The 24,814-nt window shown below is 35.7% G+C and overlaps 4 protein-coding genes across 6 annotated transcripts; all 4 read left to right on the top strand.

Annotated features, from left to right (window-relative positions):
* The first annotated feature begins 6,076 nt into the window (after positions 1-6,076).
* On the top strand, positions 6,077-8,398 carry LOC129304933 (heavy metal-associated isoprenylated plant protein 34-like). The gene is made up of 3 exons (XM_054944785.1): positions 6,077-6,173; positions 6,306-6,381; positions 6,482-8,398. Exons 1-3 carry the CDS (start codon positions 6,144-6,146, stop codon positions 7,852-7,854), a joined length of 1,479 nt encoding a protein of 492 aa, XP_054800760.1. The 5' UTR covers positions 6,077-6,143; the 3' UTR covers positions 7,855-8,398.
* Positions 8,399-9,933: 1,535 nt separating this feature from the next.
* On the top strand, positions 9,934-13,298 carry LOC129306374 (signal peptidase complex subunit 3B). The gene is made up of 6 exons (XM_054946937.1): positions 9,934-10,255; positions 10,397-10,444; positions 12,237-12,299; positions 12,690-12,743; positions 12,852-12,938; positions 13,025-13,298. The coding sequence occupies exons 1-6, from the start codon at positions 10,130-10,132 to the stop codon at positions 13,148-13,150; spliced, it is 504 nt and encodes a 167-aa protein (XP_054802912.1). The 5' UTR covers positions 9,934-10,129; the 3' UTR covers positions 13,151-13,298.
* A 1,572-nt stretch (positions 13,299-14,870) lies between these two features.
* On the top strand, positions 14,871-18,786 carry LOC129305723 (cation/calcium exchanger 5). Its single transcript, XM_054945748.1, has 2 exons — positions 14,871-15,813; positions 17,816-18,786. Exons 1-2 carry the CDS (start codon positions 14,965-14,967, stop codon positions 18,572-18,574), a joined length of 1,608 nt encoding a protein of 535 aa, XP_054801723.1. The 5' UTR covers positions 14,871-14,964; the 3' UTR covers positions 18,575-18,786.
* A 2,867-nt stretch (positions 18,787-21,653) lies between these two features.
* On the top strand, positions 21,654-24,511 carry LOC129305726 (nuclear transcription factor Y subunit C-3-like). 3 transcript variants are annotated; one of them, XR_008592016.1, is made up of 4 exons: positions 21,654-21,764; positions 22,001-22,046; positions 22,853-23,696; positions 24,227-24,511. XR_008592016.1 is itself a non-coding variant. In XM_054945758.1 (4 exons), the coding sequence occupies exon 3, from the start codon at positions 22,854-22,856 to the stop codon at positions 23,634-23,636; it is 783 nt and encodes a 260-aa protein (XP_054801733.1). In that variant the 5' UTR covers positions 21,655-21,764; positions 22,001-22,046; position 22,853; the 3' UTR covers positions 23,637-23,676; positions 24,227-24,511. The 3 variants fall into 3 exon arrangements, 2 of the variants coding, with proteins under 2 accessions (XP_054801733.1, XP_054801734.1); XM_054945758.1 differs by having other exon boundaries at positions 21,655-21,764; positions 22,853-23,676; XM_054945759.1 differs by having other exon boundaries at positions 21,756-21,847; positions 22,853-23,676.
* The last annotated feature ends 303 nt before the right edge of the window (positions 24,512-24,814 follow it).

The raw sequence follows: 24,814 nt of genomic DNA, 5'->3' as shown, positions 1-24,814 counted from the left end.
CTAACCTTGCGTTGTTGATCTGATTCCAAGATCCACAAGTCCAGCTTTCACGGTTTCACCTTCAATTCCTTTAAATTTCGACCATTATTTCGAGCTCCAAATGGCCGTATGATGTCATTAAGAATAAAGATTGGTAGACTAATATTGAATACTACAAGGAAAACTAGAAAAACAAATGAGTGGTTTGTTTTCGCTTTTCATTTATTCTTCTTGCTTTTACTTTTTAGTGGATGATGGTACCTAAGTATAAATGTGACTTGAGCTTTTGACTTTGATTATGCTATCCGATGCAAAAACCGTTGGCTGAAAAATCTTATTGGAATTTTTTTTTAATTTATTACTACTAGTTAAATTTTAGGTTCTATTATGAAAAAAAAAAGGATGGACATGTATTTTTTGAGTTGCCAACCTATAAAGTCTACATTGACATTATCAGAACACAGCACACAAACACAAATTACCATTATAATAATTAAAATTAATTAAATTACTTATAAAATACTATCATAACTTTAAAAATAGTTTAAAATATTAGGATCCCAATAAATGCTTTTCAAAAGAATGTTTGAGCTCAAACTTTGTTTTAAAACAAATTAATAAAGTAGCGAAAGCAAAGAAATCAATTACAACCTTTAAAAGCAACAAATGGGACATTCTGGAAATTCTCCAGAAATGCACCGTCCACCGCGAGATGGCACAAAAGGACTATGTCTCTCTCTGTGCAGCGCGCTGCGGCTTACTCCTACTGTCACGATAGCTCCTCTAGCTAAATTTTGGAGTGCGCCATTTCGCCATCTAATGTCCGTTTTGAGCGATTCAAGTGTCCACATATCACTCATTGAGCCCTCTAGCTAAGGTTGTACGAAAGTCCTATAGTCTGGTCCAACCCAAGACAAACTCGATCATGTTCAATCCAGATAAAATTTGGTCTTTCAGGACTAAAAAGACCAAACTCTTTCTTCGAGTTGAACTGAACAAAAGACTGAGTAACTAAATCACTTGATCCAATCCTATAAATTATTATTATTATAAATCAACTTATTGTAATGCTAATTAATTATCATTATTATAATTATAAAGTGCTAACGACACAAGTTTCACTTCCAAAACAAGTCACACTAGAAAGTTGGATATCCAAACACTTTTTAGCACTTTTCACAACTTTCACACATAAAAGGCTATCTAAAACTCAAAATAAGTGCTAAAAACTATTCCTAACACCTAATCCATATTCATTGGATATAGGACTACTAGTACAATACATCACATGTATTCAAATACGAGTGTAGCATAAAATCACTCATCAACCCCTTTAATCCCAAAAATAGAAGGGGGAGTTAATTTCATTACATTGCCTTAAAATCATTCGTATCATGCTTAAAACAATTTTATTACATTTGTACTAGTATTTTGGCCCTAATAACATATGTGGCTCAACATACACAGCCGAGACATTTTAAAACAATTATATAGTGCAACTGTAACTAAAATGCAACCTAAAATTAGAAATATTAATCTATTACACAAAGTAAACAATACTTAAAGTCCTATACTAGGAATGCACAGATTCCAAAGCCTCTGGAGCTTTATTCCTTTCTGTACTAGAACTAAAGCTTGTAAAATATTAAATGAAAAGGATGAGTCTAGGCACTCAATAACCAAGATAAGCCTACCTTATGTAATTTTATATCATTTGAAAGGAACACAAGAGTATGAAAATATATTTTCTTGAAAACATGCATTAACACATAATTCCACATATTTCACAACACATCAGTTTTTAATTAATTCACTTTTATGAATTATATGGTACGTAGTCACAAAACACTCAGGCATGTGACCATGACCTGATATCAACACGACTTGCCATAATTCAATCATGTAACATGTCATATAATCATATAAGCAATAATCAACCATCCTTACACCCTTTGACTGAAACCATGAGTTATAACATAAAACAGGGCTCCGGTCATATGATTGGATTACTCAAGTTTACTAATTATGAGGTATGACTTGGCCAAAGCTCACGGTACTCACTCTCAGACCACAGCTTCCCCTACTCTCAAATCTTTGGATGCTGTATACCCTAAGCTATTCTCCTTGATAAACTGGTGGAGATAGCTATAGTTCCTCGACACACTATAAGACAGTCCCTGTACAGACTGTGGGACAAGGTCATACCTCATACACCTGAAGGCAGCCGGAATACAATATAAATTTTCTCTACCCCCATTTCTAGGTGAACTCACACTTACTAATCATGTCATGTACAATGCTCGACCTCTGTTTAAATTTTATTTTCAAAATCAACACATTAGGCTCACGATCATGTGCTACCCAAATAAGCATCAATACTTATTGTCACATATATTCACTACTTTCAAATTTAACATATGTATCTTTATCAAACTCATCATCTACTACTCAATCTCGTAATGCATTATAAATTGCCACTCATTTCAAAATCACTTTTACACTTTAAAGTTCATTTCATAAAACATTTTTATATCTCTTCTTCACATCAAAGCAATTATACACATAGTTTTGTAGCATGTTACTCGAATTCATAAATCACAATTCACATGCTAGACGTACATTTCACATTATATAGTAATTAACATATAACTATCCAACGTGAGGTTCTCTTGATTACCTCAAACTTTTAAAAGATTAAAAGTTTACCCCTCAATGTTAAGCTTCAAAGCTTGATTTTTTTCCAAGCCGCAATGGTGTGTAAGAGCTCAATTTACACATAGCCAATTTTAAACTTCATTATCAATATCAAGTTAAACTTCATCAATATTGCCAAACTCTCACATTTTAACTCTTATCTTTCACTTCTAGATTTTTCAATGCCCACATTGTTTATGTACGGGCCTATTCATTAGATTTATTAACCTTCTTTATCCTCAATAATATTAATGAGCTATTAAACTCCTATTAATGGAATTATCATCCTCTCAACAACCCTCATTAAAATTAAATCTGAATATTAATGAAATTTACTAACCAAAGATGTCAAAACCTATTAATTTAATGTTTAAATATTCCAGTCAACTTTTATTAACTTTATTTGAATCAATAGCTTCGAATTCATAACTTATATGGACTGAAAATCATCTTTCATTATCAAAACCCTAACCGAAACTTTATAAATGTATAAGAGATAGAAAAAAATGGAGTATAGGATACTTACCTTAAGTGTTTATAGCTCCAAAATACTCCCAATGTCATCCAAGTATGAATCCTAACAGAGCTTGATAGCTTATTCTCATTTTTTCCTTTACTTTTTCTATTTGTTTGTGACTTAAGTTTTCTAGAAAAGGTTGTGCATCACGGTGCATGACACAAAGAGGTTTCCTCTCACTTCAGTTGTTGTCCGTGTGCCATGGCGGACGTGTTCTTCTCCTTTTGATATCTGGATGGCCCGACTGCATCCATAATTAGGGTTGAAACACAATCAAAATTAATTATTAGACTTTCCTGACCACACACCACATTAATTTACTCAATTATTATAATTAAGCTTATTTAATTTGGGGATTAAAATTTGAAATGTTACACTAACAATTAGTTGACCATTAAGTTACATATGTTGGACAAAAATACCCCTTATTTAGATATAAATGTTATCTAAAAATCATATGAATTATAAATTAAAGTCAATGCAATTTTTTTACTTTTTTATTTATATTTTAATTTTTTAGTTATATAAACTTGTTTATTTAGTAACATTTTCTAAAATTTAAATGCACAAATTAGAATAAATAATATTTCAAACACGTAATTAAAAACTTAATGAAATAATTATTTAATATAATATATCGCTTAATATAATTCATATTTATTTTTTAACTTTTATTAATAATTTTATGAAAATTTTAAATTATTTAGTTAAATATTAATATAATTATTAATTTTTTTAAATTGGGAGAGAGAGTAGACAATCAAACTATAAAGCTTGAACAATAATTTTAAAATTTTCAATATAATTATGAATAAAAAATAAGTATTTTGAAATTTTAATGGGATATTTTTAACAGCATTAACAGTTAGATTAAAGTATAAGTTTTTAAAATAAAGAGAAGTGCTTTGCATTTTAAGCAAAATAGAAAAAGGTAAATATATTTTACTCTATTTTTTTTAACGCCCATTTTTATTTGATCTAAACACCTGTTTCACGTCGATTACCTTATCCAATCATTTTGCACTAAATATTAATTTCGAAGTAAAAATTATCATCATATGAAGCCTCTGAAAAATGCATGTATTATAGTTAATGTTTTAAAAATGGGATTGGACAATAAATTAAAAAAATCAGCAGATTATAATTCTTACAATTTAATCAGTTAGATTTTTGATCAAACTGATATCATAATAATTAAATAAAAATAATATTTACGTATTTGTATTAAAAAAATAGGTTAAAACAGTTGAATAATTTTAAGTCTTGAGTTTTTTCGTGTCTTCAAACATTACCTTGGTCGAAGTAGGCCAAAAGCAAGTTGATTTTTAGAGTAGGCCTAATGATTGAACCTTAGTGATTCCTTTTCTGAGGGACAGTCTAATTGTTTGGGTTGATCCTAGCAAAAAATTATATGATTCTTGTGTAACAATGTGTGTCTCCGTTTATGGATGAGAATCTAGAGGCTTTTTGCGGGGGGGAAAAAAATACTGAATTTAAAATATCGAAGGGAGAAGGAGTGGCCAAAAAAAGAAAAAAAATCTTGTTTCTCTTTTTAAGATACTACTCCATCAACTACGATAAAATTTAATGTGTTGTTTGATTCTTGGATTTTATTTCCCGGATGAATACAAACAAAAATTGAATGAGAATGAGATTTTATGAGATGGCTAAGCATATCGAGTCATAAAATGAATGCATATTTTATTAAATTATTTACGTTTGGTTGAATGAAATAGATCTACTAATGCCTTAATATAAAAATATCTCAGATCATCTCATAGATAAAAGTTTTCTTATTTTATACTCCCTCCTTTAAAAATTTAAATTTTTTTAACTGAATTTCACACTTTAATAAAGTAGTTATCTATTTTTAATTAATTCTATCTTTTTATATTTATATTTATTAAACACCTTATAATAAATATAAAGTTATTATTTATAGAAACAGTTTTAAAAAAAGGTAATAATTATATTTTAAAAGATTTAAAAATATTTTATATTTTTAAATATTTAATTTTTTAAAAAATATTTTATATTTTTAAATAAAAAAATATTTTAAAATTGGAAAATAAATGAGTGAACTGTTTTTTTCTTTTGTTTTTTGGGGTCCAGTTTCGAGAACGACGGAGTCAAAACGGTCAAATAATTGTTGTGCAGCCTAGACTCGTAAAGACAACTTGCGAGTTTTGGATTAGATGGCCATAAATCTAGTTTCCTGTTATTAGTGGTCGATAGTCAATGTAAAGTAAAATTAATCTAATATCAAAATATAATATTCCTAAGTTATTAAGCATTACTTATTCCGTATTATAATATACTTTTTTTCAAAGGATATAAAATATTTTAGATTTATACTTTTTAAGCTGTAATTAATAGTTTTTTTAGAAAATACCCTTAATTAAATGTATAATTAATTTTTTTCATTAAGACATCCTATTAAATAAATTTTAACATAAAAAAATGCATTATTTAAAATACCACTAACTATTAACTAACTTATTGAAAGTACTGTAAATTAATTTAATTACAAGCACATTGTAATTTTAAATGGAGAAATTAATAATGTTTTTCGAAATAAAATTAATTATGGTTGACACAAAGCGTGGAAACAGTAAATGTTTGAGGTACTCATCGGGAATTAGGGGTCTCTCTCTCTGTTTTTTCTCTCTCTTTTTTGTCACTTTTCTCATTCTCACCATTTAAATTTTTTTATTAAATAATTTTTTTAATAAATGTTGGGAACGAAAGAAGTAAAAAAAAAAAAAAAAAAAAGAAATGAAGAGACCTACTTCCTCAAGAAACAAAGTTAAAACTAAAGGAGACAAGGGTCCAATGATGGCTTGCCAGCCGCGCTCAAGCCCCTTTATAAAATCTGGGGCGCCCTTTACACAGTTCTCTCATTCCATGCTCACTCTCAAATTCCTTCTCTGCCTGTCTCTCTCATCCTTCAACAATGGGAAAGCAAGGCTTGCCAAAGTATCAGGTACACACTCGCTCCTTTACTCCTCATGTTCATCCCTCACACTAGATTGGCATTTAGGTCCATGCCACCCATTGGCTTCCTTTACTCTCGTCCCTAGTTGTTATATTCTAACAGATTTGTTTTCCCATGTAGCGCTGTATTCTCAAGGTGAATATCCACTGCGAGGGCTGCGAGCACAAAGTCAGGAAACTGCTCCAGAAAACCGATGGTATGCCCATAAGTAACAGGCCCCTTTCGTTTCTCCTCCCTTGAATTTGAAATGTCACCACTTTCAAGTTGTTAAGTCTCGTGCCGTGTTGTTATTTCAGGGGTTTATTCTGTCAACATAGACGCGGATTCAGGAAAGGTGCTGGTGGAGGGCAACTTGGATCCGGCCAGACTCATAAGGAAGCTCAAGAGGGCAGGGAAACATGCCGAGTTATGGGGTGGCCAGAGAGGCAACGTGTACAATCAAAACTATCCTCCCACTGACCAGTTCAAAAACTTGCAAATTGATCCTACAAAAATGGGAAAGCACAATGAGCCTCACAAGGTTATCGGGAAGAACCAGCAGATAGGGGGCGGTGGTCAATTGCCACACTTCCAAAACAAAGGAGCGAAGAATCTCATGGTACCCTTCAAGGACCAGAAATCCGTCAAGTTCAACCTACAGGAGGAGGATGATTTCGATGCAAGTGAAGACGACGGCGTGGAAGACCTTGACGAATTTGACGATTATGACGAGTTTGACGACTACGAGGGCGAGGAGGAAGACGATGAAGAGGTCAGGCACGCGCATCCTCTGATGCCAAACAAGGCCGTCAGCATGATGGGTGGTGGAATGGCCATGGCGAACGGACGCGGACCACACGGGCCCGCCATGAATGTTGAGAAAGCAAACGGTGGTGTGAACGGCAAGAAAGGTAAAGTGTTTGATTTGGCCGTACAAATGAAGGGCAAAGGTGGAAATAAAAAAGAGAACGGAGGAGGGAAAAAGAAGAAGAATGGGGAATGGGGAGGAGGCAAAAAAGACAAAGGGGGAAAACGGAAAGCAGACGGTGACAAGAAAGATGGCAAAAGCAGTGGGGGTTTCCTGGGTCGCTTGCTGGGGCTCGGCAAGAACACCAAGAAAGCAGATGTCACCAAGTTTAAGAAAAACGGTGCTCCCAACAACAAAGCCAGTGATAAGGAAGCCAAGAAAAGTGGGGCCAGGTTCGAGGGTCACAACTGTAAAAAACTAGATGATGATGATTTCCGTGCTTTTGATATTCCAATCAAGCCCAAGCCTGGCAAGGGGGTCAAATGTAACGGAAACGCCTTGCCCGGAAAGGCGGGCCACATGGCTCCTCCACCTGCTCAAATGGGGCCGATGCATCAGATGAGGAATATTCCGGTCCCGGCCGTTCAGGGTCTCCCGGCGTCGGCCGCCATGAACGGTGGGTTTTACCAAGGGATGCAAGTGCAGCATCCTCATCCTCTTCCGTATAATCCCCAGCAGCAGCAATACCTGACCATGATGATGAACCAGCAACAACAGCTACAGCAGGCGAATATGAACCATATGTACCCGGCGATGATGTACGGGAGGCCGCAGGGCCCGATGGGTTACATGCCGCCGCCGCCGATGCCGCCGCACCCCATGGCGGATCCGTTGACGCACGTTTTCAGCGACGAGAACACCGAGAGCTGCACTATCATGTGAACGAATGATGAAGTGTCTGTTGGATTGAATGGGGTTTTTCTGTTCCAGTCATGAAATTTTGTTTATGGAAATAGCAATGTGCAAATATTTAGGGTATTTAGTAAGAAGTAATTTGACCATAAGGCATGGTGTGTCGGGTTGGGCTGAAAGCTAACTTTTAATGGGATTGCGAAGAAGGGTCACAGCTAAACTCACATGGCTTTCCTGAAATTCTGAAAGGGGAGGGAGGTCACCCAAATAATGAATTGAATGCTCTTCAGTTATGCCATGGCTAGGACTGGCATGATACCATAGGCGTTCCCCACACACCATGCTGGTCACCGTATTAAATGGGATGCTTGTGCAAGTTTAGACCCACCATCAATTATGACTCGTGAGATGAGCAGCTTTCGTCCTGTTCTGTTCTCCAGTGTAGAGTAAATTCAAAGGGTAAACGGGTAAAATATGTTCTCTCTGATGCCCCGCCGTCAGATAGAGTGGATTGTTGTATTCTGGTTTCATGAGTGCGCATGCCAGCAATTTGACTTCATCGCATCTTCTGCAACTGTATGTATTTTCTACCGCTTCACTAAATGATCAAAAGTTTTCTATTTAAAAAAAAAGAAAAAAGAAAACTCCTTTACTCATAGTGAGCCAACATCCTAGCTGGCTTTAGATCTGCGAGCGTCTCAATTGACAATTTTAACTCTGGAATGGCGAGCGCTGATAATTTTATCACGGACGTACTTATATTTCTTTCGTTTTATTTTTGTTGTTGTTTAAATCCATACCAAGCATGCAAATTGGCTCTGCGAAAGACCTGTTATTTCCTTTTCATTTTCACACTTCAATTACTATTCTTTTCATCCCAAGGAAACTTGTTCTTTTCTTTGTTTTTTTTTTTAATTCTCTAGAGAAAAGAGAAATAGTCGTGCTCTACCTGAATGCACCGCAGGGCGTGGTCCACAATCCCCCGTGGCTGGCAAATAACACCGAGAAAGCAGTACATGATTGTAAGCTATAACGTAAGCACTGGACAGCCAGTTAACGGGCGCCGTGGTTATTTATTTTTGTAAAAAGGGGAATTGTTTGATATATCATATGATTTAGATCCATCATTCAAGATATGATCAAGCAAAAGGAAGGGAGCAATGATTCAAGGGGCTCATAAAGTATTAGCTTTCTCGTTAAACCAAAAACACAGTTAGAAAAGGAGAAAAGAAAAGAACAAAAGAAGAAAAGAGAGACCGAAAGAGAAAGAGAATTCATTGCACACTCGGGCTGGGGTGGCTGCTCTGAATCCTCATGTCTGATGAGAAAGAGAATTCAGAAACAGTGATTTAAAAAACAATAAAATAACATATTGAACTGGGGACACTTTGACCTGGGCATGGCATGCACCTGTGTTTCAAGATGTAGGTGGGCCTGGGTCAATTTATGGCCCAATGGTTTAATGGGCTAACTACAACCCAATAAACATGGGCTTAAGATTAAGCCTACACATTCCAGGCCCAACAAAGCATTGATCCTGTGTGTGGTGAGCCCGAAGCTGTTTCGGTTCTGGCGAATCTCGGGTCAAAGCGTGGTGATGCAGTAGCTGCCATGAGCATGTATCAATATCACATTGGGCGCATGACGACATGACCATCCTCTTAATTTTTTGGCCAAGTTATTATGTACAGGAGAATTAGGATTTCAATCTGAACTATTTATTTAAATGATGAGTTTCTTTTTAATAGTATAAATGATGAACTTCTTTACAGATGAATTGATAATTTGAATTGGTTTTGCCATTCCACTTTTTTTAAAGCTTATTGTTATTTAATATATTTAATAAATAAAAAATATTAAAATGATTGTTACACGGTTGTTATTGGATTCTTTTAATAAAAGAAAATAATAAATTTTTAAATATAATTAGTAAATATTATATTTGAATAATTATTTATTTATCATGTCCTTACTTCTGAGTAGATATATATATATATATATATAAATAAAAAATTAAAGCAAAGCATAAAAAAACGTTCTTGTGAAATAGCGAAAGGTCTCTGCGTCGGGGGAAAAAAAAAGTGAACAAAAGAAAGAGGCCAGGGTAAGGGCAAACGAAACGAGGGGGAAGAGATAGCAGAGGTGGAGCGGGTGACCCCACCCACAACGTGTCCGATCCAATGAGAAAGCAGGAAAGCACGAAGCCAATGTAAAAATTTCTTTCTCCCAAGGAGTATCAGTGAACTTTGGTTTCTCCCTAATTTCTCCATTTTTCTGCGCTTCATTCCATCCCCCGCATCCCACAATGCACTCTTTCGGCTATAGAGCCAACGCTCTGCTCACCTTTGCCGTCACCATTCTCGCCCTCATGTGCGCCCTCGCCTCTCTCTCTGATAATTTCAACTCCCCCACTCCCACCGCCCAAGTCAAGGTCTCTTTCTTTCTATTATTCCCCTTTTGTTTTGCTAATTTGTCTCCTGTAGATCTTTATGTCACCACGTTTCTTCTGCTACCGATTCTGTAGCCCCAGTATGATTTTTGATTGGTGTTTGTTTTGTATTTGGGAATTTAGGTGCTGAACATTAACTGGTTTCAGAAGCAGCCGAACGGCAATGACGAGGTAATTTTTGTCTTTGACGTCTTTTGCTCGCCTGATCAATTACCTCCTGTTTTCCTCCTGATTACTCCTCAGCTGGTTAAGGTCTTTAGGACTACATTTATCTCCGATTCCTGGATTTCTTTTTCTAGATTTAGGGTTGGGTTTTGTTTGAGATAGAATATAGCATCCGAATATCTTGTCTAGTTTTCCATTTTACGCGGATGAATGTCATCTGATCATGGTCAGTTCTGTTTTAACTTTCTGCATTATATATTTCATATTTAAAAACCTGATAGGAAGATCATAGCCATTATATAATTCACTCTTCTACTTATTTGTGGGGTAATTTTCTTTAGTATCAAGCAACAATTAGTTGCCACTCCGGGCTTCTGAGGAAGCAAAGATTCACCTAACCAGCCTCTTGTACTTAATGATCAAGTTAAAGATAAATGATTTTTCGGCATTGGATGAAAGAGTTTCGGATGCAAATAATACTGGAGCTCAAGTAATGATATCAAAAATTTGGATTAGAAAGAAGAGGGGATTCATGGTTCACACGTTGAAGATGTTGTTTTCCGTTTCAATTTCCAAGACTGTCAACTGCTCAACTGTAATTGCAAGCAGTAATCTTACAGATCTGTTCGCATGAGTTACAGAATTTAAGGCACTATGAGTTGGGCTTGATAGAGATAGAACATAGGGGCGGAACATTGTCAATGGAATAATTGGAAAAAGAAATCAAAGCGATGCCGAAGTAAAGGAGATATGCACTCATGGTCTTTAAGTTTAAGCATCATCGTAAAAGCTTGGTTAATGATAGAGCACAATAGTATCATGCAATCCATATAGCTGACCTCATCCAATGAAATAAGGCTTGTTGTTGTTGTATCATACATAGGTGGGATTACTATTGCTACGATGACAATAGTTAGGGTTCACAAAAGTTGAGTGACCTCTCTATGTTTCAAGAATTGCATATTCTTGTATGCAGTTCTTTTCGTCCCAATCTTACCAGGATACTGTTAACAGGAAGGTTTTACCAAGAGATACTATTGGTTGAAGGACCTATTCTTTACATCTTCGTAGGTTTAGATCAAACCTAATTAGCTATATGTTATGGACTGCAAAACTGTGTAAAAAACATGTCGCTTGAAAGGAATCTTGATATTCTCTGCTGCAACCAGTGGGTCAGTGAAATTACTAACTTTTACGATTTGTTGGAGCCTTATACTATATCTAATTCTTAAAATACCTATACGAAAGAGTAATTACTTGTCCTTTGTATCTGTGTTCAATATAAAAATGGAATGCCGGCCAGTATGTTTGACTTGGCATTATGTGTTCAAATATAAGGATACTTGATGAAGCTACCAGCTGTTCTTTCTAATCTATTGATTTTCCTAAGAATTTGCTTCAGATAGTTGCTGAATATCTATACTTTTGACATGAAAATCAAAGTGATCGAGATGTGAAACTCTTGCGTGCTTGAAACTATCAAGCCTTGCTTCTTACGACTTAGACAATTCTGAATGTTTTAGAGGACAGCTCAGCTCCTCTCTTTTGTCTGTATGAATCTGTGGTGATGAGTTTTCCAGATCCAGAATCTCAAAAAAAAAAAAAAAAAAGTAACAAACCAGGAACAGTGGGTAAGATCACAATACTTCTAGCCCTTGGAAGGCAATTTGATAGTAGTATAGTTAATTGCATTCTCTCTGATAGTGCTTATAATCCATATCATATTGTGTCATAAACCACCTCATTGTGATGCCTTTTCTCTGATATTCAAAGTGAAAAAGGCTTTCTATTCTTGCAGGTCAGCATGACACTGAATATATCAGCAGATTTACAAACTCTCTTCACTTGGAACACGAAACAGGTTGATAATTTGAATTTTCAAAATTCATTGCGTTCAATATTTGATTCTGTTAAGTCTTTTTCATATTTCTTCCTTAAAAGCATGGATGCATTTAATAGGAGTTTAATACTGTACTTGGCTGTGATGTAGTTTTATTGCATTTTCAATACTTTCTGCTTCAATTCTTTCCATCTTTAATGCTTAAGGGGCTGTACCTCTGCCTATCAGTATCATGCTTTGCATTCTCATGTTATGTGCAAAATTACTGAAGTTTTGAAAATTGTTTTTAGAATACTTGCATATAACACACAAGATCCTAGTTTCTGATAAATTATTCCAAAATAATTTGGAAGCTTAAGAAGTCCTGAGTTGTTTTGGAACTTAGTTTTGCCTCTTTTGATATGCTTGCAGGTTTTTGTTTTTGTAGCCGCCGAGTATGAAACACCAAAGAATTCCTTGAATCAGGTAAGGGATGATCAGTCTGGTTGTGTAGTATTTGTCACTTATGTAGCCATGTGAAACCATCTGGCACTGCATATGTATGGCTTACAATTCTGGGGTGTCATATTACAGATATCCTTGTGGGATGGAATCATTCCTTCTAAAGAGCATGCAAAGTTTTGGATACATACTTCAAATAAGTACCGCTTCATTGACCAGGTACGCAATCATGTGTTGAAAGCAGGTATGAGTGTGACTGGCATAGATCACTTGAGATTTTAATTAATACCATTTTCATGGAGCAGGGAAGCAATTTACGGGGGAAAGAATTCAACTTGACGTTGCACTGGCATGTCATGCCAAAAACAGGAAAAATGTTTGCGGACAAAATAGTGATGCCAGGGTATCGATTGCCTCAGGAATATAGATGAGTATTTCATTGTGTATTGTTAATGTTGTTGCTGTAACTTTAGACTCTAAAGGGTATAGAAGGTCAGCTTAAAAGGAACTAGTATCTGGGAAATGAATTCTTCCTTGGCATTTGAATACTTGAGACATCCTAACGTTTTGCTGTCTTCATTTGTCTCTTGCGTTGGCCTCGACATTTTAAAAGCTGTTCAGGCCGAATGACGCTTTATCTACTTCTTTCAATGTTTCCCCACTCCTCATAATCTTTTCACGCGGAGAAGTTTTGAAAACTTTTGGCTTAGACTTTTCGATGGCCAAGGTTGAAAGGACGGTCCCATCTCCCTGTCGTTCTTCAAGCAGGAAAGATTGCTTTCTTCTGGAAGAAAATAATTGCTATATACTGAGCTAATTTACATGGGAATCATAAGAAAAATCTGGCAGTTTTTTACAAGTCATTTGGTATTACCGACTGATCTAATTTCGAATTCTTGATATTTTTTACGAGTTTTTCTTATTTGAATCAATCTATAGGTAGAATCATGCTGTTGTTTAAGAGGTTTTTTTTTTTTTGAAGATATCTGGCGACAAATATTTCCAAGGCATTTTGATTTTGAATCATCTACTTTCAAAACGAAATGAACTGGGCTAGAATAAAGCGATTTGTAGTTTCGTTTGTTTCTTCATTTCGTTTGTCAGAAATAAAAAGAAGAATGAATCAACCAGTCCATGCTTGTGGCGTAGGATGTTGAGGGGGTGAGGAGATTAAACCCAGGAATTTATTTCAGGAAACATTATTACTAAAGACATAAACTGTTATATTTATAGTAAAACAGTATTAAAATGAAAATTATAATAATATGGAACAATCTTAATTATAATTATTTCTTATAATTTTTTACAATAAATACCAGTTGTTATAATTGTTTAGTGCAATTTCCCCTTTTTTTTATAGTTAATTAATGAGATAATAACTACGTAAAGGACATTATTTAATTATTTAATCTTAAGTTTCAGGTAAATCATACCAATGCATTTTTATTTAAAACTTTGATTTAGCTCTTCAATTATTTTTAAATGCATGACACTAATTGTGTTTTCTTGACAGAAAATTACTTAATTATATCAATTATTTTTAAAGCATCAAGGCGATTCTTTACTTATTTATTCCTTAAAAAAAACATTAAACTACAGAATCTGTGTTGTAAATATGTAAATCTCAGCTATTAAAGAAAAATGTGTTATCAGCTGTCAAATATGTAGGTGGATCAAATGCATCATATCATTTCTGATTTGTCTCATAAAAATATAATATTTAAATGATATTAAATATAAATTGATGCTAATCAAATGTATATTTTGTTATAAAAATAAAATTAATTATTTCCTATGATAAAAAATATAAAGTATTTTTAATCGAATTTCACTTCCAATAGGGTAGTTATCTACTTTTAAATTAATCATATTTTTTTATATTTATTTTTATTAAATATTTTATAATAAATATAGAGTTATTATTGATAGAGATATTTTTTTAAAAAAATAATGATTATATTTCAACTAAAAATATTTTATATTTTTAAATATTTAATTTTTTAAAAAATAAAAAATATTTTTTAAATGAAGGTTTAATTTTTTAAAAAATATTTTATATTTTTTAAACGAAGAGGGTAAAAAATATTATAAAAGTAACCTGATCTAAGTATTTGGCTCTGTTCCTTTTTGCCGCTTAACCAGGAGAGGATCTTCACGCGGAAAAATCCGAGGATAGTGAGCTGCTGGAGAGAGACCAGAGAGGCCTTTCCTTCCTCAGTGGATGTGGAGGTAATGGGCTAATGGCATGGCCTTCGCTCGCCCCTCCTTGAAAGCCTCTTCTCTTTCACTCTCACTTGTTCTCATCTTTTTCTTCCTCCTCCTCAACCCACCCTCTCCCTTGTCCTCTACCCGCAGATCACTTCTCATCTCCTCTAATTCCATAATCCCCACTTCCTCTTGCTTCCCCGCCAGATCCCGTTCCAATGGCCTCATCGACTACTTCTCCATCCATCATTGCCTTTTCCGCCAAAACTCCTTCCATTCCATCCCTTTTCTTTCCCTCCTCCTCCTTTTACATTTCTATATCCTCATCAAAACCGCCCAAGATCATTTCTCCATCGTCACCACCAAGCTCGCACTTCACCTCAACTTGTCTCCCAGCATGGCTGCTGTAACCCTCTTAGCTTTGGGTAATGGTGCGCCCGATGTTTTCGCTTCTGTCGCTGCTCTTCGCGGGGGCCAGTATCGAACCGGGTTGGCCGCGATTCTCTCAGCCGGCACCTTCGTCTCAGCTTTTGTAGTTGGGTTTGTAGCAATTTACGCCGCACCCTTTTCTGTTGATCCCGCTCCCTTTGTGAGGGATGTCTTATTTTACTTGATCTCCGTCTTGTTCCTCTTCTATGCGTATCTCAGTGCCGAGATTTCTCTCTGGCAAGCAGCTGGCTTTGTGGGTTTTTATTTGTTTTTTGTTGGTTTTGTGTTTTACATGGATTTGGGATGGGGAAGTCGTAGGGAGAAGTGTGGGAGTGTGGGGGGTTTTGCTGGCGATCTAGAGGGACAAAAGGAACCAATTATAGCCAGCTGCGACGTCAAAGTATCAGGAAGTCTACAGGAAAAGAAACGCAGCTCTAGATTTCGTCGCAGTTTTGAAATGGTATGGTTAAAATAGCCTGTGAGAATTTAGGTTTTAATCCGTATGTTTTGCTATCTAAGATTGTTTGTTTGTCTTCTATTGTTAGTTCCGTATATGTGAATCATGATCTGCTGATGACTTGCCTGTTAATATATCGACGATTTAGGGCGCTTAGTAATTTAACTTTTTCTGGGTCTGTAATGGCTGGAAGAAATTGTGGTCAGGACTGGAGTTTGCGTGTGTGAATCGTCATGGATGAATACTAACTTATAGCTATTGATTAGCATATTTTGGGGCCAGTTTATTTGTGGTATTATAGATATTGGCAGCTTTGTTCTGGTTGTCTTGCCTTGGCACCTATATTTTTTTCTTTGGGGCTTCCCTAACAGGTTGAGTAAATTGAAGATATCTTCTAAATTGTTAAAAGGCGTGAACATTATAACTGATGGAGTCTTGTTCCTAGTACTGAGTATTATATCATGATAAAACTTTTCCTGTTTGGCTCAACACCTCCAATTTCCGTTTTCTTGTGGTTCATCTTCACATACCTTCGTCTCCATTTGCTATTTGTCCTAACTTATATATTTTTTCTGCATGTATAGAACATAAGGAAACAAAAATTATCTGATATAATGGCCTTTTGGGTTATTTTAATAAAATCAGCATCGAGGGCTAAAAATTTTCTGTGCTTGATGGCTAATGAGCGTGTTTAATCTATTAGCTTTCGGGCAAGCTTCTTTCGCAAAATGGTAAAAGATGATTTGACTTGTCAATATCCAGCCCCTGAAGAGAAACTTACATTTTCTTTTTTCTTTTTAATTCAAGTTTGCATGTCGAATATGGTAAATAGTGGAAACTGGGTATGCAGTTAACTTTGAAGCCATCATGTCTTTCATATCCATAAGATATGGACAGCTTTCCACCATCTGCTTGTTCAGCTCCCTTAGAGCAAAGACCCCCCCCCCAGCTGTGAAGCATAGATACTTCAAAAAAGTAAATATATCCGTATCCAATACGATACTTGCAGGAGATTCCTGTATACATATCCCATATTCTAACATTTGTAATATGATTTTGTTTTCAATAATTTTTTATTATATCACTTAAAAACTTGATAAAACACTTATTATTTTGGTTGATTGTTATAAATATCCTTATATTACTTTAAAAATTCTTGTTTAAAAATTAAAATACATATACCTATGTCATAAAATGTTGAAATATATATTATAAATATCCCTGTACTAATATCCTAAAATTTTGAAAATTTGCCATATCGTCGTATCATGCCATATCATATTGGATACTCGTACCTATATTTTTGCAACCTAGTCCCCAAGTTTCTGTGATTTCATCAGGGAGGAGGAGGGTTGATGTCATTTTATTATCAAAGAGAAAATCTCTATTTAAAAACCATAGAGAGAGGAAAGTTTAAATTACTCAAAATTTTCTTTTTTGGAGAGTAACATTAAACTTTTGTATGAATTTCTTTATTTAGCTAAAATAAATGCTCTGAACACATCTGGGTGGCATTTTTCTTGACACTTCAGATATTTCATAGACCTCCCGATTTTTGGTTCTCTAGAAGTTTATCTTATTTTGCCCCCTCTTCTCAAGGGACTATAAATAGCTAGTTAGCAAAATCAAGAACTTGCTATGCTCAAGTCTTGAAAGTTTTTTATGAATCCTTTTTTTGTCAATAAATGATATCTGCATGCATATTAAAAATAGTGAGACCTAAATACAATACAATATATTGATAATGGCGTGTAAATATTCAAGCTTCTTTCCTTCACCTTTCTGTATTTTCCTAAGTTCCAAACAACACAAGAAATTGATTTAGTAAAATATATTAGTGACTAGGATCTGTATTCTGAAACTTACCCTGCCATTAGACAATCAGATGTTTTGAAGTTCTTATATCTAGATTTAGTTGATTTTGTCCTTATCAAGTTAATCTTAATTCTTTAATAACTGTACAGACTTGTCATTGTCTGAACTAATTTCTTATCCGTGTTTACAGGTTTCAGTAATATGGGAGCGTCCAGTCTCAATTCTCCTAAAATTGACAATACCTCAATCTGGACCAACAGAATGGAGCAGATTTTATGCATCAGCTAATATTACTCTTTGTCCCCTAGCCATTTTGTATGCCTGCAACTCATTGATTCCATTTAGTTATCCAATAGTTTTCCTCCTTCCCAACATTCATTTCCCCCTTTGGTTGGTGGTGCTCATGGCAAGCTTCTCTCTTGCACTTCTTCACTTCATAATTGAAAAAGAACCCCCAAAAGCTGAGGAAATTCCTGTAGTGCTCGTAGGATTTGTGATGAGTGTGTTTTGGGTATCTACTGTGGCTGGAGAACTGCTAAACTGCCTCGCAGCATTAGGTACACTGCTCGAACTGCCACCAGCACTGCTTGGTCTTACAGTGTTGGCATGGGGAAATTCAGTGGGGGATCTTGTTGCTGATGTTGCAGTTGCTAAAGCTGGCCATCCAGCGATGGCAATGGCTGGGTGCTTTGCTGGACCAATGTTCAACATGCTCGTGGGGCTCGGGACTGCGCTGGTGATGCAGACTGCCAGACTTTATCCCAGTGCTTATGTGCTTAAGTTTCACGCGGGTATTGTCATAGCATTTGTATTCCTGCTTCTGAGCCTCATGGGGTCTCTTCTGGTGATCACTTGGTGCAGATTTCGAGTTCCTAGGTTTTGGGGATTCTGTCTGGTTGGGCTCTATATTGCTTTTACGGCAGTAAGCGTGGTGGTAGCCATGTTTTGAGGAGGATCGGTCTTCTGCGATGGATTTAATTTCATTTTGTATACTGATACGTAACCAATAAGCCAGCCGCCTCTACTTTTGCTGGTGCTGTCGTTTGGCTCTCCACAGAGGGGCATTGTAATTGTTGGAGAAAGAACAATTTAGCACCAGGGCATAGTAAAATTGATGATAGCCAATTGGCCATGTAGATGAGATTATTATTCCTTCCTTCCCGTTCAATCTCCATTTGGTAGATTTTTTTAATGTATAATCTTAGCTGTAAGGAGCAGACGTCAGTGAAGCGTGGTCGTTCGTCTGGTGTGTGTGTGTGTGTGTGTGTGTGTGTGTGTGTGTGTGTATTTACCAAGCTCAGTTGGGACTAACACGTTTCTGTTATGTGTTAGATGGTCATTACACCCTTGTAAAAATGCGCATTTTTCTTTATATACATTAATGAGCAGGAACATGGATTGATATTTATTAACTGGCATTACAATGTCAAAAAACCTCACATTGGTTGGCTCAACAAGCTGTTTGACGTAATGACTGCCGTTTGAAGTCGGGAATTAACCGCTAATCATTATCCATGTTAGCTGACAAACAGTGGATATAGGACTTGTCCCATTACTGCATTCATGAGCCAACTCATCCTTGGGTTGAAACTGAACTCTTAAATCATGACATCAGACTCGTCCAATCGATTCGGAGTCGGCTCTTGCATTTCTGTCCTGTCCTTGGCCGGCTCGTCTTTAACACGAACCTCGGTTTTTTTTTTTTTTTGGAGGCGGGGGTGGTTCGGTTGGTGTTGGTTTCCTTTTTATTTTTTACATACGATCATCAAAGCGGCGAGAGGACACTCCTCCACCCGCCTCATTATTTCTCAGTTTAGTATATGATTCGTTGTTTAAAAATCATCAAAACCGATGAAAGCAGGTATTTCTGAACCTTTTTTTTTTAAAAAAAAAATTTGAGCTTAATCGGTGGTGTTTCTGTTTCGGCACAAACGTTTTTTCCCCCCCTACGCACGCCCTCGGAGACAAGATACAGAAGTCGCAAGGTTTCCACCAAAATGGCTATTGGAAGCACTATTAACCACTGGGGAAGGAGGGTCAAATGATTGTTTATTCATGAGGAGTAAATAAATGCCATGTTATGCTTAGGTCACCACTAGCTTTGATTAGCCTTCTCATTTACCATCTTCGAAGGGCCTCCCCTGTTTCGGTCTTTTTGGCCTCTCGGTGCGGAAAGCATCACTCATACTCTCATCATCGCTGACTTATTCAAATCGTTCATTCTTGAGAACCTTTTTGTTTCCACTCAAGGGGCCAGTGCTTCGTCTCTTTATGCTTGCTTTAACCGACTGACCAATTGCCAAACCCTTGTTTGTTTTTCACACATGTGATCATGTCTATCATTTCCATGAATTATCCTTTTTTATTTTACTTTTCTAAATCAGTCAATACAGAAAGCATCCGGCTTTTTCTGTTGGTCCATATTTAGAAAAAGAAGCGAGTATATGCCGTTAATAATTGATGGTCAAGTCTTGCCAGAATTATTGCCAGTTTCAGTAATTCGGTACTAAATAAAAAAAAAAAATCACGTGTTGTTGACTTGCTAGTTAATAAAAGGTCTCCACAATTATAAATACTTGGAACATTTGGTGGCAACTTAACTAGTTCGTGGATCCTTATTTTGCTCAAGCTTATAATTTTTTAGTGTACATATATAGATATTATGTTGTTTCATTTCACTAACTGCACCATAAATTCTACCAAGTATTTTTCCTTACAAGTTGCATGCTGTTGTCAACCAACTATTTGTAAGCTCCATTCCATTTTAGAAATGTTACTTATAGATTTAAATTTTGTTTGATAACATCTATACATCTAAAATTATAACGTAAAAATGCATGGTTTTATTTTCAATGTCAAGAAATCAATTTTCAGCGTGTTTGCTTAGGGAGAAGGGTCTCTCCTTTTTCACTCTCATTTTCTCTCCACTTTTCCTATTTTAACCATTCATTAATTTTATAATTAAAAAATTATTTAATAAAATAATATGAATAGTTAAGATTAGGGAAGTGGAGAGAAAATGGGAGTAAAACCAGTGAAGGATTATATAATTATTTTTTTATATAAATTAATAAAATTAAATATTTAAAACAACACTAGCATTAGAATAACGTAAAAGACTCTTTATATACAACATCATGTTCTTTTTAATTTTCATTAAATAAAATTTATATTCCCTCACTTAAAAAATGTAAGACATTTTTAATTAAATTTCACCTTAGTAAATTAGTTAGTTATTTTTGAACTAACATCATTTTTTCATATTTATCCTTATTTAATAATGTATTTTACTTTAAAATAAATATAAAGTGATCTATTTATAAGGAACACTTTTCAAAAAACATATTAATTACACATTAAAACACTAAAAATACTTTATATTTTTTAACATCCAACACTTAAAAAAATACTTGAGAGAGTATACCTCTTTTATATGGTAGAGAATTTTGCACACAAAAATCTCTTCATTTTCTTATCATCATTTTGCCTCCAAAGAAATTGCATGTTTGAGAATTTTTTGTATAAATTTTTTTTCATAAACAAATTTTTTCTAAACTATTACCTTTCCATCATAAAATTATTTCTATTCAAGGTTATATATATATTGTAGTTTTAGATAATAAATTTTTTAATGGGATAAGTAAAAATTTATAAAGAAATAAATGAAATTCTTTTAAAGTGAGAGGGCAATAAAAATATAACTTAAGTCATTTTAAGTAATATTTTCTTGGGTTTGGGGGGGGGGAATTGCCCTCTCTATGGGAAACGTGGATCCGTCCTTGAGTAAAACAAAAGAAAATTAATTATTAAAAAATTAATTAATAATTGTAAAAATTATTAATGAAAACACATTACCTTCATTCAATTCTTAATATATTTTGTAATAATTAATTTTTTTTCTGTAAAAGTTAAGTGTAATTCTCTCTTTTAAAAAAAAAAAAACGGAGAGATCAATGCAGAGGTTGAAGCAGAGGAGGGTTCGATAAGGGTAAATTCGTCAACACGAAAAATCTTCGACATTTTGGGTAATGTAAGGTCTTGCTGATTTTAATTATAAGGGAAAAAAACAGAAGAGTTAGGTTCTGACAACTATTAGTCAGAATCGATCACCCAGCTTTTTTGGTACTTCCCTATCGTAGGTTCGTTCCCGCAAAACATCATTAATCCTCACGAAATTTCTGTTTTTACATGTTTGTTCTGAAACCCTAAATTTTTGTCACCTGTAAGTCTTGGGATCTTTCACACTACGGAATACTTCCCTATAAAGAGCTTCTGGCCTACGACTCACCCCAATTCTCATGGCGTAGATCTTTCAACACGAAATTGTAAAACCAACTTCTGATTATTTTTCACCTTCCCTTCTTTTGGATTTCAGGTCCTCGATACTGCAGAGCAGAGAAGAGCATCACCTGTTCAAGAAGGTAAAAACTCTAGCTTTAAGGACGCTTGTGTCTTTGTTTACGTTTTCCCATTTGTCTATCTATATGTAGTCATGCTTGCATAGCGCAACGTTTGTCTTGAGAGCTTTTCCTACGACTGTGTCTAACTCATTGAATCTTCAGTAACTTTTGATTGCGCTCTGTTAGCTATTTTCTGCGGTTAGAACTTTCTCTGCTGTGAGAGCTTTATTTTTGCTTGTTAATATCAGGCATACTGTTAAAAGTTCCGATTCATATTCGCTACTTATTGCTTGTTAATATCAGGCATACAAATAATTATTGGATGCATGCTCTGAGTCTTTTTCAGCAACTAAAAGATGACGTGATTGTGAAATCCTATTTTCTTTTTTTCCTCTTAAACGCATGTAGCTCAATTAATGAGTAATTGTCCCTGGATTTCTTGAAATGATTTGAAGCTTCTTAAACGGAGGCTTTCTTTTGCAAAGACAATTTGTTCTCTGGAAAGGTCCTTTCTTCTCTCTCTCTCTTTTTTTTTATTTGGCTTTGCTGTTTGTTAGGTGTGTATTATTTCTCTTAGCCACTGCGCATTACCTTGCCGGAACAATTTCGTGGCCTTTACGTTTCAGGTGTAATTTTGACTAGGGAAAGCTGTTTATACGAACACGAGAATCAGGGTCACAAAAGTCCCATTTTTCTTGCTGCTGTTGTGATTCTGTTCATCTGGCGATTCCACTTTTGGAATAAAGAAATGTGCTCAACATATATTTACTAATATAGATTCAAATTTGCTTTGACATTAGATGACATTTTGATTTGTCTTGGAACAGGATGGATCATCAAGGGCATAACCAGAACCCATCCATGGGGGTTGTCAGCAGTGGAGCTCAACTGCCTTATGCTTCAAACCCATACCAGCCGACCCAAATAACTGCAACACCAGGATCCACCGCTGCATCAGTCGGGACCGTTCAATACAGTGGTCAGCCTGCCGGAGCTCAACTGGGACAACACCAAATTGCTTATCAGCACATTCACCAGCAACAGCAGCAGCAACTTCAGCAGCAACTCCAAACCTTTTGGACAAATCAGTACCAAGAAATTGAGAAGGCTACTGATTTCAAGAATCACAGCCTTCCCTTGGCCAGGATCAAGAAGATAATGAAAGCTGATGAGGATGTTCGGATGATATCAGCTGAGGCGCCAGTCATATTTGCAAGGGCATGTGAGATGTTTATACTAGAGCTGACCTTGCGTTCTTGGAATCACACTGAGGAGAACAAAAGGAGAACGCTTCAGAAGAACGATATTGCAGCAGCAATCACAAGGACTGATATCTTTGATTTCTTGGTTGACATCGTGCCCCGTGAGGATTTGAAAGATGAAGTGCTTGCATCAATCCCTAGAGGGACAATGCCGGTTGCAGGGCATGCTGATGCACTTCCGTATTGTTATATGCCACCTCAGCATGCACCGCAAGTAGGCACTGCTGGTGTCATAATGGGGAAGCCTGTGATGGACCCCACCATGTATGCCCAACAGTCCCATCCTTACATGGCACACCAAATGTGGCCACAGCCTCAAGAGCAACGACAATCAACTCCAGATAGTTAGATGCTAGCTGTGGTATGATGCAAGTGTCATGCAACTTCAGGTCAGCTTCAGGCTCTCCCTGTATGATTCTCTGCCTCCTCCACCCCCTTTTCTAAGTCTGTGTTTTAATTGTTATGATCTTGTTCCAGTTAAAAAAAAAAAAAGTAAATTTTGGTTCTGCAGTTCATGAATATTAATTTCCTGCTTCATCTGCTATTGCTCAAGGATTCAAGATGCATGGTTTGTTTATTTTGGTGGTTTAACTCTATCATATATTTGTCATATATGCAGTAGTTTCATCCTGAATGATCGCCAAGAAATGCTTTTATTTTTTTATTCGGTGGCTGTCTCTGACATTATAGTTGTGCGATCATAATTACTTCTCCTGCAAGATTGTGAGCGCAAATAATATAAATATATGCTTTGGTAATGGTTTCCTCATTTCCTTTGTGCTCTTTTACAGTTGCGCTTTGCTGAGTTTCTTCAAGAAGTTTGTTTCATTTGACCAGCTGCAATTATCTTTGCTCCTTTTTATTTCGTACCGCTAACAATCATAATTCTTTTTGTGCTGTTTTTGCGCCTCCTTTCTGGCTTGCGGATTGCTGGTACAGAGCGATGAGCTTAGGATGTCAAATCGAGGGGGAGGTTGAGAAAGTCCTTGGCGTTCGGTAACTGTAGCTCATTAGCTTACAAACGAAACAATCCTTGGTTATATGTAGATAATGTGCTAGTGGAATCTTACTTCATTCTGATAAAGTTGGTGTTTTATTGTTGTTTAACTTGCGCTTCCTAAGACGGTGATAGGTTTACTCACAGCTGTATAGTAGACTACTATCTTCTTGGAATTTAGCTGCTTTTCAATGGAACGTTATATGCAATCTCAGGATTCCGCTTTCGATTTCGTTGTCATCACAGGCTTAGGCTTCATTGTCATATTTTGCGCGCATATTTCTACCACCAAAATGTCTCATCCGTTGCCAAAGCTAACGAAGGGTGCGTGAAATTCTTCATTACAGTAATCACAATTCTTAGGCCAGAGTTTGAGTTGAGCCGTGAGATATAACCTAGATGCATACACTAATCCCCTGCCAGCGGTTTGAAAGTGGAAATGAAAGCAGAATCCAGGTGCAAACTTGTTTTGTCCTTCCAGGAAACCTTGACACATACACCAGTAGTTCATTCCATGATAGTGCATTGTT

This window comes from Prosopis cineraria, unplaced genomic scaffold (assembly GCF_029017545.1).
Source record: "Prosopis cineraria cultivar Desert tree isolate PC_DT_omini unplaced genomic scaffold, ASM2901754v1 PC3, whole genome shotgun sequence".
NCBI lineage: Eukaryota > Viridiplantae > Streptophyta > Magnoliopsida > Fabales > Fabaceae > Prosopis > Prosopis cineraria.
Note: the sequence above shows the minus strand (reverse complement) of the source record. Positions and strands in the feature narration are given on the sequence as shown.

Excerpts from the sequence above, each read along its gene's own strand:
- LOC129306374 (XM_054946937.1), top strand. The coding sequence starts at position 10,130 with ATGCACTCTTTCGGCTATAGAGCCAACGCTCTGCTCACCTTTGCCGTC. Across the intron at positions 10,256-10,396 it reads CTCCCACCGCCCAAGTCAAG|GTGCTGAACATTAACTGGTT; the intron begins GTCTCTTTCTTT and ends TTGGGAATTTAG. Across the intron at positions 12,744-12,851 it reads CAAAGAATTCCTTGAATCAG|ATATCCTTGTGGGATGGAAT; the intron begins GTAAGGGATGAT and ends GTCATATTACAG.
- LOC129305723 (XM_054945748.1), top strand. The coding sequence starts at position 14,965 with ATGGCCTTCGCTCGCCCCTCCTTGAAAGCCTCTTCTCTTTCACTCTCA. Across the intron at positions 15,814-17,815 it reads TTCGTCGCAGTTTTGAAATG|GTTTCAGTAATATGGGAGCG; the intron begins GTATGGTTAAAA and ends CCGTGTTTACAG.
- LOC129305726 (XM_054945758.1), top strand. The coding sequence starts at position 22,854 with ATGGATCATCAAGGGCATAACCAGAACCCATCCATGGGGGTTGTCAGC.
- LOC129304933 (XM_054944785.1), top strand. The coding sequence starts at position 6,144 with ATGGGAAAGCAAGGCTTGCCAAAGTATCAG. Across the intron at positions 6,174-6,305 it reads AAGGCTTGCCAAAGTATCAG|CGCTGTATTCTCAAGGTGAA; the intron begins GTACACACTCGC and ends TTTCCCATGTAG. Across the intron at positions 6,382-6,481 it reads ACTGCTCCAGAAAACCGATG|GGGTTTATTCTGTCAACATA; the intron begins GTATGCCCATAA and ends TTGTTATTTCAG.